The sequence below is a fragment of the Falco biarmicus genome, chromosome 3 (genome assembly GCF_023638135.1).
Source record: "Falco biarmicus isolate bFalBia1 chromosome 3, bFalBia1.pri, whole genome shotgun sequence".
Taxonomy (NCBI): Eukaryota; Metazoa; Chordata; class Aves; order Falconiformes; family Falconidae; genus Falco; species Falco biarmicus.
In genome coordinates, this window is record NC_079290.1 from 43,105,847 (window position 1) to 43,118,366 (window position 12,520).

At 35.8% G+C, this 12,520-nt stretch overlaps 1 protein-coding gene across 4 annotated transcripts in view; it reads right to left on the reverse strand.

Moving 5' to 3' along the window:
* Positions 1 to 12,520, reverse strand: part of SGK3 (serum/glucocorticoid regulated kinase family member 3) — a 61,509-nt gene that overhangs the window by 8,296 nt on the left and 40,693 nt on the right. For all 4 annotated transcript variants that reach the window (XM_056330829.1, XM_056330830.1, XM_056330826.1 and 1 more), the window contains exons 5-10: positions 11,143 to 11,218; positions 5,609 to 5,696; positions 3,626 to 3,675; positions 2,273 to 2,330; positions 1,384 to 1,467; positions 1,155 to 1,286 (exon numbers count right to left, since the gene is read on the reverse strand). In XM_056330829.1, coding sequence (XP_056186804.1) covers positions 1,155 to 1,286; positions 1,384 to 1,467; positions 2,273 to 2,330; positions 3,626 to 3,675; positions 5,609 to 5,696; positions 11,143 to 11,218 — 488 coding nt within the window. The remainder of the gene's footprint in view (positions 1 to 1,154; positions 1,287 to 1,383; positions 1,468 to 2,272; positions 2,331 to 3,625; positions 3,676 to 5,608; positions 5,697 to 11,142; positions 11,219 to 12,520) is intronic.

The following is a 12,520-nucleotide window of genomic DNA, read 5'->3' on the forward strand; positions in this document are numbered from 1 at the left end:
GAAATACTAGTAGGCCACATGAATATGACTAACAGATAACCCAGTTCCTATTTCATCCTGGTTTATTCAGCATACTTTATACTTGTCTGTGTATATCCAGCTGCAGTGACATAATAGGAAACTGTAAGATATGCCAAAACAAACTACTTAAATTCTACCCCTTCCCCTGCACTCTTTCAGCTACCAGAGTTTATCATCTACAACAGTATCCTGTCCCATCCTTCTTTCCTGATCTGCTTTAAGCACCTGAAATGTGTACATTTTACACCAATAAATCACCAAATTGAAAACAAAGCAAGTGACAAGACACAGCTCTTCTTCAAGGCATGTATGTTGGATAGTTCTGTTCATATAGTAATTTTTCACTACACTGTTTTCTTCAGTCACAACTACTTTCCCAGATAGGTATTACTAGTCTACAAGACCCTTGATTTTCCACAAAACCTTTTTAAGGAATGGAAGCAGCATTTTATACTCTTTTCATGTGTACTAGCTATGCAGCCAGTTTATACAGGAGTTTCTTGAGCACTTGTGGCAGTGCTGGGTACTTTGAAAAGCAACAGGTCCCTAGCTGAAGACAAACCGCTCTAGAACATCTTAAACATATACAGACTTTCTCCCTTCCTTTCACAAGTTTTTCCCCAAGTCACTTAATGGCTCTTCAGATTCAACAGCATTGCTTCAAGGAAAAAATTCCTGAGGATAAGGCTATTTGATAATAAGTAATTAAACCATGCAAACCTATGGAATAATGCAAAGGTTTCCAATAATATCAATGTAGTAAATTCAGTTGCCAGTTTCCTTCCTTATACTTTCAAAATACTAGCATCTCAGCTAATGCAGATACAAGAGAAAAAGACAGTTTTATATGGTGAAACATGTCAACATAAGATTAATTTGTAATAAAGGTAAATTTATGTAAAATATACTATTTGTATCTGAGAACCATGAATAAATTCGGGATTGAAGTCGTTGACAAGAAGAGGAACAGGGTCCATATAGCTATAGAAGGCTGCAGTAAAAAAGCACACAGTAACAGGATTTTCAAAGTTGAGAGAATGCTGACCACAGCCCATTATAAAGGATTATTTTGCCCCTCCTACCCAGAATTCACAGAAAAAAGAAACTCAAATCCAAACACAACCACCACATACCTCTCCTCCATTAACGAAATCCAAGACAAAGTAAAGCTTTTCCGTTGTTTGGAATGAGTAATGTAATCCAACCAAAAATGGATGTTTCACATTTTTCAAAAGCACATTACGTTCAGCCATAATATGTTTTTGCTGTAAGGAAGTAAAAGATCAATAAGTAAACAGGAATGATTTTGTAATTAAGGGGAAAAGGAAGGGAGATGGGTGAAGAAAGAATGTGTCTCTTTACCTCTTTCCTATTAAGAACAATTTTTTTCTGCAGCACTTTGACAGCATAGTATTTCCCATCCAGTTTTCGCTTTGCAAGAAGAACCTGTGAAATTCAAAACAAATGAAGAAGTGTGATTATTGCAGATCACATTCTGTTAGTAATAATTTCATAATTTCATCATAACTGGAAAGTATTCATGCTTTTTTTTTTCACAATACAGTTTCTTTGCTTCTAATACAGTCAATCAGCAACATAATCACTAACAGAGCAAGTTTACAGTTCAGTAGAAATCCGTCATGACAGTGGTATCATGAGACTGAATTATGACATTTATTTTACATGACCTGCTGAATCTCTATCGAAATAAGTTCCAGCTGTTTTTATTAAAGATAATTTAACAAAAAAGAATAACTTGAAAAATACCACTCCTCAAAAAAAAATTTCAAGAGGGATTCTCTGTTGCATCTTTGTAGAATATCACTGTTTAAGTCACTTTTCAATGGGCTGTTGCTCTCACTGCTCCATAGCATTAGGGGTTTGACAAAACAGTCCATGCCAACAAAGGAAAACGCCATGATGCATACTGCAGCTGCTGCATAAGCACAGGGTACCTCCCTTCCTCTCTGGGGGAAACAGAGGATCCCTATTGCTCTTAACGAGAAAGGGAAACACTCCTTTTTGTCACTCCCAACAAGCGACTGAGGCAGCCAACTGCCACACCAGGTAAAAAATGGCAGGGCTATAAAGCAGCAGCAGCAACAGGGATCCAATACGACAGTTTATATGTCAATCTAGACTGACAGCACTTCCAAAACCTCTGACCAAGTCTGTAGCCAACAGTCACTATGCACAAGACACCAGCTAGCTTCCTTGCACCAGGGCAAGACACAGTAATAAGAAAGCTCACCTTGCCAAAGCTGCCTTTCCCAATAACTTTCAGGAAATCAAAGTCTGTTGGTTTAGCACTGAAATATATTTAAGAAGGAGACAGGTTATCTGGGTAGAAATTACAAGGTTTATAGCTGTAGTCTAGTGTAGCACTTGAGTTGTAATGTGAGAAGAACTGCCTGTTAGCACCCTCCTTTATTCTTCACTCCACCCAACACCTAGACATCTGCAGACTTTGCCTCGGAAATGATGACTCCTCTTCATTTTGCAATTCCATTTTCCTCCAGGGAAAGTATTCAAGATGCATCATTTGAGTTTATTTTAAAAGTTTAAGATTAAGATGTAGAGGAGGAGCAAGACTGTTCTTTTATTCTCCATATTCTATTTTCTTGTAATTTTTAAGTCTCCATTTCCCCATGACTTTTCTTGGAGTTTATTTCTCATTTCCAGAAGGCCAAATGGCTTCTCAAGCTTACATGGGGGAAGGAAGGAAGGAAGGACCAAATGTGTTATCTATTCTCTCTCTGGCTATCCCATCCTTCCCCTCCATCCATTCCTTTCTCATTTTAAGCTACGGCAAGAGGAAAGAGGCCCTAACACTTTCCTCTTGTGTGTGTACATATGAATTCACTCTCAGTTTTTCCACTTCCCATATCACCACTCCTTTCAGTTCTTCCCAGGATTCCCTTACTTCTTCCTGAATACAATTCAGAGATATTTTTGTCAGCAAACCATTAACCATGTTTAAAAATTCCAGAATAACAGTTACATCACCATAACACCTCTCCATTTATTGCCCCTGAAGGGAAGTGCTCTTAAATTTAATTTCTTACTGCAATCTATTAAGTATTTCCTCCGTTTAGCCCAGAACAAATCTGTGACGAAAGCAAAACCAAAACAGCAGTCATCTCCTAATCCTAGATGAAAAGCACAGATTCACACAGAACGGAGAACAGAAACTCTCAGAAGACACCAAACAGAAAAACAAGTTATGACTGCAGTAACTAAGTTTGTGGCTTTAACAAGGTAAGTTGCTCCTTTGTCATGCATTAAAACAAAATAGTTTTCAGAAACTGTTCACAATTACTAATGTTTGTGGAACCACTCCCAAGACAGAGAGGTCACCTTTGCTATAGCATTCTTAAGTAAAATGATAGCAGACTAACAAAATTTGAAGGTGAAAAGGAAAAAAGTTTTTTAAACAATTGTTGATATATATATATGTACACACACACCCCAAAGAATTATTTCACACTATTAAAAACTACGTTCAGCCTTAACTTTTCAGGTTTTAAAATTAATTTACAAAAATTAAAATAAAATTTGTGTATTAAATTAAATTACTTTTTAATTCAATTTAATTAAAACCTACTGAGGATTTCCAGATGGTCCCAAGTTGATATTCTGTGAGGTAGAGTTTAACTGTTGGGAGAGACAAAGAGATTTATTTTTAATTCCTTTTCTTAAAATTCTTTCTTATATATTCCAACCAACAGTAGAGTATTTTCAAATTAATAAATTTCCTCAATCCATACCTTTATACTTGTTACATTAGATTTTTAAAGAGATCTAACATCCAGATTGGGAACTTTGCAAGTTGAAATATCTGGCCGTCATCACCTCGTCACAAATTATTTCTACACATGTAACATTCAAGGATGAAGGTATTAAAATAATTGTGTCCAGACACAGAGTACAAAATTAGGAAAAAAAATTTAAGAGCCTTTGAACAAATAACTTGTTCCTCATCCAGAACGTAACCCTTTCTGTATTTGCTCTAGGAATGTATTTTCTACCTTTTAGTCTAAATTTTCCAAGACCTTACCAATAAAAAACCCCCACATTACTTACGCAAAAGTAATTAATGAAAGACACTGTGCTTTTAAAAAGCCAGAAGTGAACATTTTCCCCACCCCAAGAAAAACATTGCCAACATTTTCTAGTCTGACATTAAAGGTTAACTTAACTCAATTCCAGGAATGACATGAATACCAGTACACACCCAGACAGAATTTGTAAATTACAGGGAGAGGAGGAAGCCACTATAATTTAGGTAATTTTCACTCCCCTCTTTTTTTTTTTATTAAAAAAAAAAAAAGTAGTATTTGTACTCTCATTGGGTTTTTTTTAATTTATCAGGGAAGGATAAACTGCATTCAAACACAAGTTAACAGAGGACAGGCAAACAGGCATCACAAAACCAGAACTCCTAGAGAAGCAGAGAACGCCCTGCCAGCAGCGCTGGATGCTACTATTCACTAATAAGGGCCAATCACACAATGGTACTGGACAGTTCTAATAAATCTACTGTATAGAAGATTTAGGTTTTTGAAGGTTTGGTTTTGTTCCTCATTTTTCAGCTTCATCATTTACAGTAACCATCAGAAGGTGAATTTTCTATCAAAAAGTATGGTCCAGACCACTATGCATTCACTCCCTTCCTGGAATTCGTTGTGGCATAACACACTAGTTTTCCAAAGAAGGTTTAGAAAATTCCATATTACTTAAAATACCTTTCAAAGTAGTAGGAAAGCAGTATTTTGAAGTAGAATTTTTCTGTATGCTTACAGTGCTGTTGAGAACTTAAAAAAAATTACAGCAAAGATTGGCACCTTTGGAAGTGAAACTTTCAGAAAACGTTAAATCTGCTGTGAATCTCACACAAAGCAAAATGACAATTCATATCTTTAATGGGCTGAATAAGAAGGGAAATGCTACTATCATACCTGTATGCGAAGAAGTAAGCCATAGAGAAAGCTTTAATATGGCACTTCTACCTTCCTAGAAATACTCTTTTTTTCAAAAAGCACTATTTCTGGAGGCTGTGAACTAATTTTCAGAGAATTCATCTAGCCATGTAGTGTTTTTTATGACAAAAGAGGCTTCAGACTTCACACAGTGTTATATATGAAATCAAATCCATCTTGCTCCAACTGCATTTCTTTCCCTGAGAGAGTTGTATTTCTGCCCCTTTAGAAAAAAATGGACACGCAAGCAAACAAAAAGACGATTAAACATTCAATCTCCCCTGCTCCTTGCCAGATGTTCTTAGTAAGAATCTTTGAAGGGATTGCAAAACCTGTGACAGCTACACTATAACTAAAGCTGTGTTTCTTTAACCCATATAGCAAGTGGGAAAGAAGCAAGACAAAGCTAGCAATCACTTTTACCCCTCTCTGCAGTTCACATTTGACAGAAAAATACCTTACAGCCCACAGTGAAACAGATTTGTTTAAAAGAGCACATAGGAGTTTTATTGCAAAACCAACCAACCAGTAATTTGCAGTAAATAATATACCTAAGATTGCTCTCAAGCACCTAAATTTAGAAGGCTGTTCTACTTCTGGTTTATTACCTTTCGACTGCTTCTTTCATCTTCATCTTCAGATGGATCTGACTGGTGTTTTGGGTTATCCATCTGAAGAAATGATCTGACATCTGGGCTAGAAACACAGTTAACTTCATTAGCACACCAATAATCTGCCTGATTTTCAGCCACAACCATAGGAAGCACAGGATTAAACAGCAGTGTACAGAGGAATAACGCCTCACAAAATTTTATATCTAAGTTCAGGGAATTAAGGACTGTGTACAAGGTATGTTGTTACAGCAACTTAATTCAACTGCTGAATATATTACATACAGTACATATGTCAAGTTTTTTTCCAAGCGGAAAATTCTGAAGTATATGTATGTGAAGTCTTCATAAGGAAATGCTCTGCAGAATTGCATTAAAAGGTTATTATTAAAAGAAAGCATACATTCTAACTTGTTACGAACCAGCAGGAAACAGACTTTTTTCAAAAGACTGAAGAGTTTAAAACCATTTTAGTTTTCCAAAATGAATGAAATAGTCCACAATACAGAATGAAATACACAGTCTGTATCTCAAAAGAGAGACGCATGTCCTGAAAGATACATCGTAGTGATGTTCCTGTCCCCATTCACTTTAAAGCAGATGGCAATTTTGAATTCAGAATGCATTCTGGCTGGGGACTGACAAGACAACATTAAGAAATCCTGCCAGTCAGCTGCAGGACAAAAATGCTACCTTCAGGAACTGGCAAGAGAAACTACAGGCTTCCAACAGTACCTAAGGAGATGCACTGTAACTTCAGCATTGGTTTCTAGCTTCTGTCTTGGTGGGGGCTGGGGGAGAGTGGGAGAAAGAGGGCAAGTAAGAGAAGTCGAAGAACCCGCTCCCAGGAAGCAAGGCTTACCCAGTGGTAGGTTCAAAAGAATGTAACATCTTTCTTAACCACAGCACAGCGAGCAAGTGAAGAATAATGCGATGTAAGTGAGGCAACATTAATTCCTAAACAAATGGGTATTGCATATAGCCTATACACCACCTGAAGAGATTACCTGAATCTTTCAAGTTCCTTCAGTTCACTAAAAGGCAGCCTGCTTATCAAGGAAGAAATCTTACCTAAATTTCAGACATAATGTTCCTTGAGAAAACAGTATTTCCTGTTAGCATTACTAAACCTAACTCATGCCCTGTGCTGTCTGAGGTTCCCAGTCTCCGTCGCTTACATTCTGTATTCCTAAACCCTATCTGAAATCTCTTTCAGTTCCCTTCAGCAACAAGACTGCTCACACAACCTCCCACCATGATTTTCAACATAATTCTTCTCACCTTACATGACCTCCAAATTCTGATCTATTTCAAGGTCTGTCTTGTATCTCAAGTCCCAGGAAGACAAAAACCACTGTGGTTTCAATACTGTAGTAATACTGCCTCATGATGCAACAATTTAGGTTTTACAATCTTTGCATATCATGAAATCAAGAATAAAAAGTTATGGTTGATGCTTTTCACTAGATAAACAGAACCAGACCTTAATTACCTTTCAGCATTAATTACTCTGGACAACTAGCTGATTAAATAGAGCATGTAGTAATATATCTCAAATAGTTACTATAGTAACTTTGTCCATGATTGAATTCACAGCATGGGAAAAAAAAAAAATCCATTCACAATAAAAGGCCGCTGTAGAGTTGCAGGGTATTCAACAATCTCTGCAATACAGGGCTGTCAGAAGTGTAATTCATCAATGTTACATTGTTCATATTTGTAATTTTAAAAGCACTGCAAAGAAGTAGTGATTAAAAATACGAAGTTTAACGTACTAATTTCCTCCACAAGACTGCAGCATGTTAAGCAAAATGCTATATATATTGATAGGACTTCTGTGCTGTATTAGCTCACATGTATTATTTTAAAATAACACACAAACTATTCCTAAAATAACCTCACATATGAAATCAAAAGGATCAAGAACACAGTTTAAAAAAGGGATGTTTAGCATACACTGTACATATACTACCAGCAAAACTTGGTTTTGTCTGGATTTTTATGATTGACTGGATTAAATTTAATTTATGGACTATCTCTGAAATCCATGAAGGGGTGTCAAGGTCTGCCTAAATACAGTTCCTTCCGTAATACTCATTCTGCATTAGCTTTCCTACATAAAACATATGAAGCTACACTAAAATCTTGGACACACCCAGAAATATGAACAAGCCCAAAAAGTAACACAGATTATGATGCAAAATGGTAACATTAATTGCCAGTGACAGAACCTTAACTTTAAAACACATTATTTAAATAATGGTGCCCAGCTATTCCCTCTTTTCCACACACTTAGGAAAAAAGAAAAACTGCTATCTTTCTTACAGAAAAAAAAAGAAAGGCTCAAAAAGCCAATATACCATCACATTTTTAAAAGAACACAACTTAAGCAATGCAAAGTTTGCTTTCCCCAGCATGGACTACAAGATCTTACAAATCCAGGGGTTTCATATTCATTTTTATATTCATCAGATTTTGAAACCAGAAAATCCTAGTCACTCTGATTTTCTTCTAGGGAACAAATGCAGACACTTCTCACTTAACTGATAACTCATTTTCCCACAGAGGTTGCAGGGTGTTGTCATCCTTGAGTTCTTCCAAGTGTTATTCAAATGTTCTAATTTTCATTGAAAAGCTACTTTGGACTATTTAAAAATAACTACATTACACCTTTAATGTATCCTCTATTATACAGTTGGATTCAAACAGATTTTCTTTGGACATGTTCTAAATAGATAATTAAATGCATGAATTTTTCAGTGAAGACCTACGTTTGAGGGGGCGAGCAGTTCTATGTGAATAGTTGCTCAGTGATTTAGGAGGCCTCACAGTGTTCACAAGTAACAAACTCGCAGCTGACTGATATCCTGAATAGAAGCAAGGGAGACACATTATAAGATCTCTTACCCCTCCTGACATTTTTTTTTCCAATATCTGAATTCTATCCATGAGAGCAGGTTCTCTATCAAATACAGTTAGCTGACTAAATGCAGCTTAAAGATAGTCCACTTAATCCCCAATTTGGTCTAAGCCAATGATTCATCTTGCCCCATATTCCACCTGACAGCAGTCACAGGAAAATCCTTACCAACCATTACAGGGTCTCTCTGTAATCACTCTGTAACAATTCAGGTTTTTGTTGGGTTTATTATTGAGCAGAAAGGTTTGCTTTGATACAATATTCAACAAACTTGTCTGACCCAAGAGCAAAGTCCACTGAAGGCGAAAAGAGAAGGAACACCACAATACTGCACGTTTCACAGAATAACGTAAATATTAAACCATCTTTGACATACTGAATCTGACATATGTGCTTTTCAATTCAGATATTCAGGTGCCTTCCCATCCAGAAATGAGGACATCATCATGAACCATTCTTAAGCTTTTAGTGAAAGTTTTCCTAGGTAGGACTTAAAAATATGACATCCTGATACTGCTTTTAGAGCCTAAAAGATGTAGTAGAAGGTGGACTTCCTCAAAGTTCTGTGAGAATGCATAACCCTCAAGTCTTCTTTGTATATTACCGACTTTATGTAAGTGCTTTTACCTAATATCAATATCATATTTAATTAGCACATTGAAGCAAAACAGTCTAAGAAAGCAAGGATGTGGACTATCTGTGAAGTCTCACTCACCACATATTCCTTGAGTAGTTTCTATCAGATTTTACCAAAAAAATCCAAAACACAAGCTAATAAAGTTTTTGTATTTCTTCAGTAATAATGTTCACTGGCACACAAAAAGGTGACAGATTATGTAATTATTAGTATGATTTTCTGTAACAGAGCACTGCAAAAAAAGCTTACTCCAGAAAAACAAAGTACCTTGCAGTTATTAGAAGAAAAACAAATTACTATAAAATTAAATGCTTTTGCACTGAATTGTGAATTAAAGTCTTGCTTTTTCTCCCACATAAACCACTGTTACTTTAAGGGTGGGGAGGAGGAGAACAGAACGAGTCAAACTTCTGTCTCTATTTTGTTTTTATTGTAGAACTATGCTTAATAAGCTTTTTATTTAACACACTTTTAACAGCATCACAACCCTTTATAAGACCCACTTCTTCATACTGATTTCTTTTTAATGGATCAAGCAGGCTAAGTGCTATGTTAAAGAACATAGATTCAGCTACAGATGCATTTGAGCGTAAAAACTTTAAAAGCTCAGAAGAAATTTAAGAAGGCAAGTCAATTTGAGGATTGGGGTTTTTTTAAGCACACAGTTTTATCGGGTGCATTTAAAAAAGTACCATTTTTACCTTTGGAGAACAAATATAGTATGTTTTGAGACAAAATATTTGGTACTTGGACATACTGCAACCAAACAGGGGAGGGGACTGTGCTAAATAAAACCAGTGTGATTTCCTAATGTAACAAAACAGATTAGCTTTCAGTAATGAGTTAATGTGCTTTCTATTCTTTCCCAGAGAATAACACTGCTATGACCACAAACTTCACAGTATTTGTTCTAGTGAAAAACTGTTTCATGACAAAAACTTTGTTTTGAAATTTTTTCCACTTATCACAAGGAATTATATATAAAATGCTCCCTTTCTTCCAAAAAAATAAAGGAAGTACATATTTCAGGTTAACAGGATGTTAATTAGTTCATTTGTTGGGGAAAAAAAACAACCTGACTGCACACTGCAAACTGCAGCAATATTCCATTTTACAGAAGTTTTTTTCTCCTGTGGAAAATAGACAGTTTCACAAGTTGTACAGATATGCTAATTAAACAAAGTGTATGTATTACAGACATTTTACTCAACACTAACACCAAACAGCTTTTCCATGTTACTAGTTCAAGCTACATTGAAAGCCACATGGATTTAGTTTAGATTTGTTAGGTATAGATTTAAACTGAAAGAAAAATGCATTTACCCCCAAATCAGTTCACATGCACAAGTGCTATCGTCCAGTTTTAACTGGAGCTGACTCTAGCATATTGCCATCTCTCATTCCTCACTGTTGCACTGATGGGAGTTTAACACGCCTGCAGTTCTTCTGATGGAATAGTTTATGTGCAAGCTTACTCCTTTGCTTTAGGCAGGTCAGCTTGGTTATCCCAAACCACTTAAGCAAGCTAATTAAGCTACTTTGTTAACACGCTTAAAACAAGTTCTGGAATACACACATGAACTGCCCTAACAAAAGGATGCAGGCAGTGACTGCTACAGCAACACAGTAGCAAGTGACAGCAGAGTTCTCAAACATTACAGCCATCAGCAAAACAAACACCTGCTGTACAACAGAGTTCACACTGGAATCTGCACCCCTTGAATTAAGATCAGTTAATTGCCTGCAAGTTTATTTGTTGATCAGTTTTCAGAAAACACATGTTTTTATATTGTTCATCAGTCTGTAGATTTTTCCTGAAGGAATGAACAGCCATATTAAAGTTTTTTTATTATACTTAAGAGCACTGAACAGGTAAAAAACATTTTCTGGTTAAAAGTACTTAATCTTCAATTTTCTAGTTGACATCTCATGTCTTTTAAATAGTCTTTATAGAATAGAAATTAAACTACTTACTGATTGCATAACTCTGGCTGTCTAACTAAATTTTGAATGAATTCATTCAGTCCTGCTCTTCTCTGTTTAATGAAATCTGAAAAAAAAGATAGATTTATTAGAACGATCAGTCAGCTCACAAAGATGACTTAGTTTCAAATTTAGGGGTTTTTAGGACTTAAACAGCAGTTAAAAAGAGGTTGGTTCACAACCTGTTCAGAACAGGATTGGTTCTACACATGAAAATCACAAGCTTAAATCATTCAAGTGAGTTGAGAGAACAAATTTCACTTTTTCTTCAACAGTACTTGAAAACGTAGAAAGCTAGATGGATTAAAAGTAAAGTGCTTTAAGAATAGTGTGTAACCATAGTGGGCTAACCTGTGCAGCCTTCATTGCACAGGTGAGCCCTTCAGCACATGATTACATTCAAAAAAATCCCCCAACAAAACACAGGCAAAACCTGACATCAGTTGCACAAAGTCAAGTTTTTACATGAACAAGCAGCATATTTCCATAATATATGTACAGCAGTGGGAAAGCTGCACAATTCAACCCACCAGCAGGCACTTTGATGTAACCATTAAAGATAAATAAAAACACTTTTCTTTCCATTTTGGACATCACCTGTAACATAAGAAAATAATCCTCAGAACCTTCACCCTCATTCAAAGCTTAAGACGTGTAACTTTTCTTTAGCAATATGGAAAGATACATAAGATTTGAAATAGAAAGAGAGCTCTAAGATGAAACAGTATAAAACAGAATAATCTTGTCTTTCATTATTCCTATCAACAATAATCTGCATGGAATACTTGACTTGCGATTCTTTCTGTCGCACGTAAATTACTGACAACAATTAAAATTTTAAATTAAAATTAAATTTCAGTTAAAAGCTGTATTGCATATAAAGAAAACTGATCATAATGTTTCAGGGATATAATCCCCAAACCCTTATGAGTGTATTCAATAACCCCAAATTATTGACATCAAACAGGAACATAAAGATGTTACGGGAGTCACCAACATCAGCAGTTTCAGTACAGTAGATCTACAATGCCATCAGACACACTAAGCCTACAGAACTATCCCTGTTGCTGAAGATAAAAACACCTGCATCATGTCAGCTCAAATTTATTCTGTAATTTTCTAGTTCTGTATTCTGACTGGTTTCTGTGATTTTCCTCTGTCCCATTTCTGAAGTTAAAACAAGATTAATTTTGAAATAACCTAAGGGACAACAGAAATGGAACATTTAGATGACAATGTATGTTATGACAGTATTTTTTGGTATTTTTAGGAAAAGGTATATACAAGTTCCACTCTACTGCACTCCCATGCAGTAGTACAATGCTGCATACCCAAGTACACATCGACAGAAGTAAAATACCATTTCAAG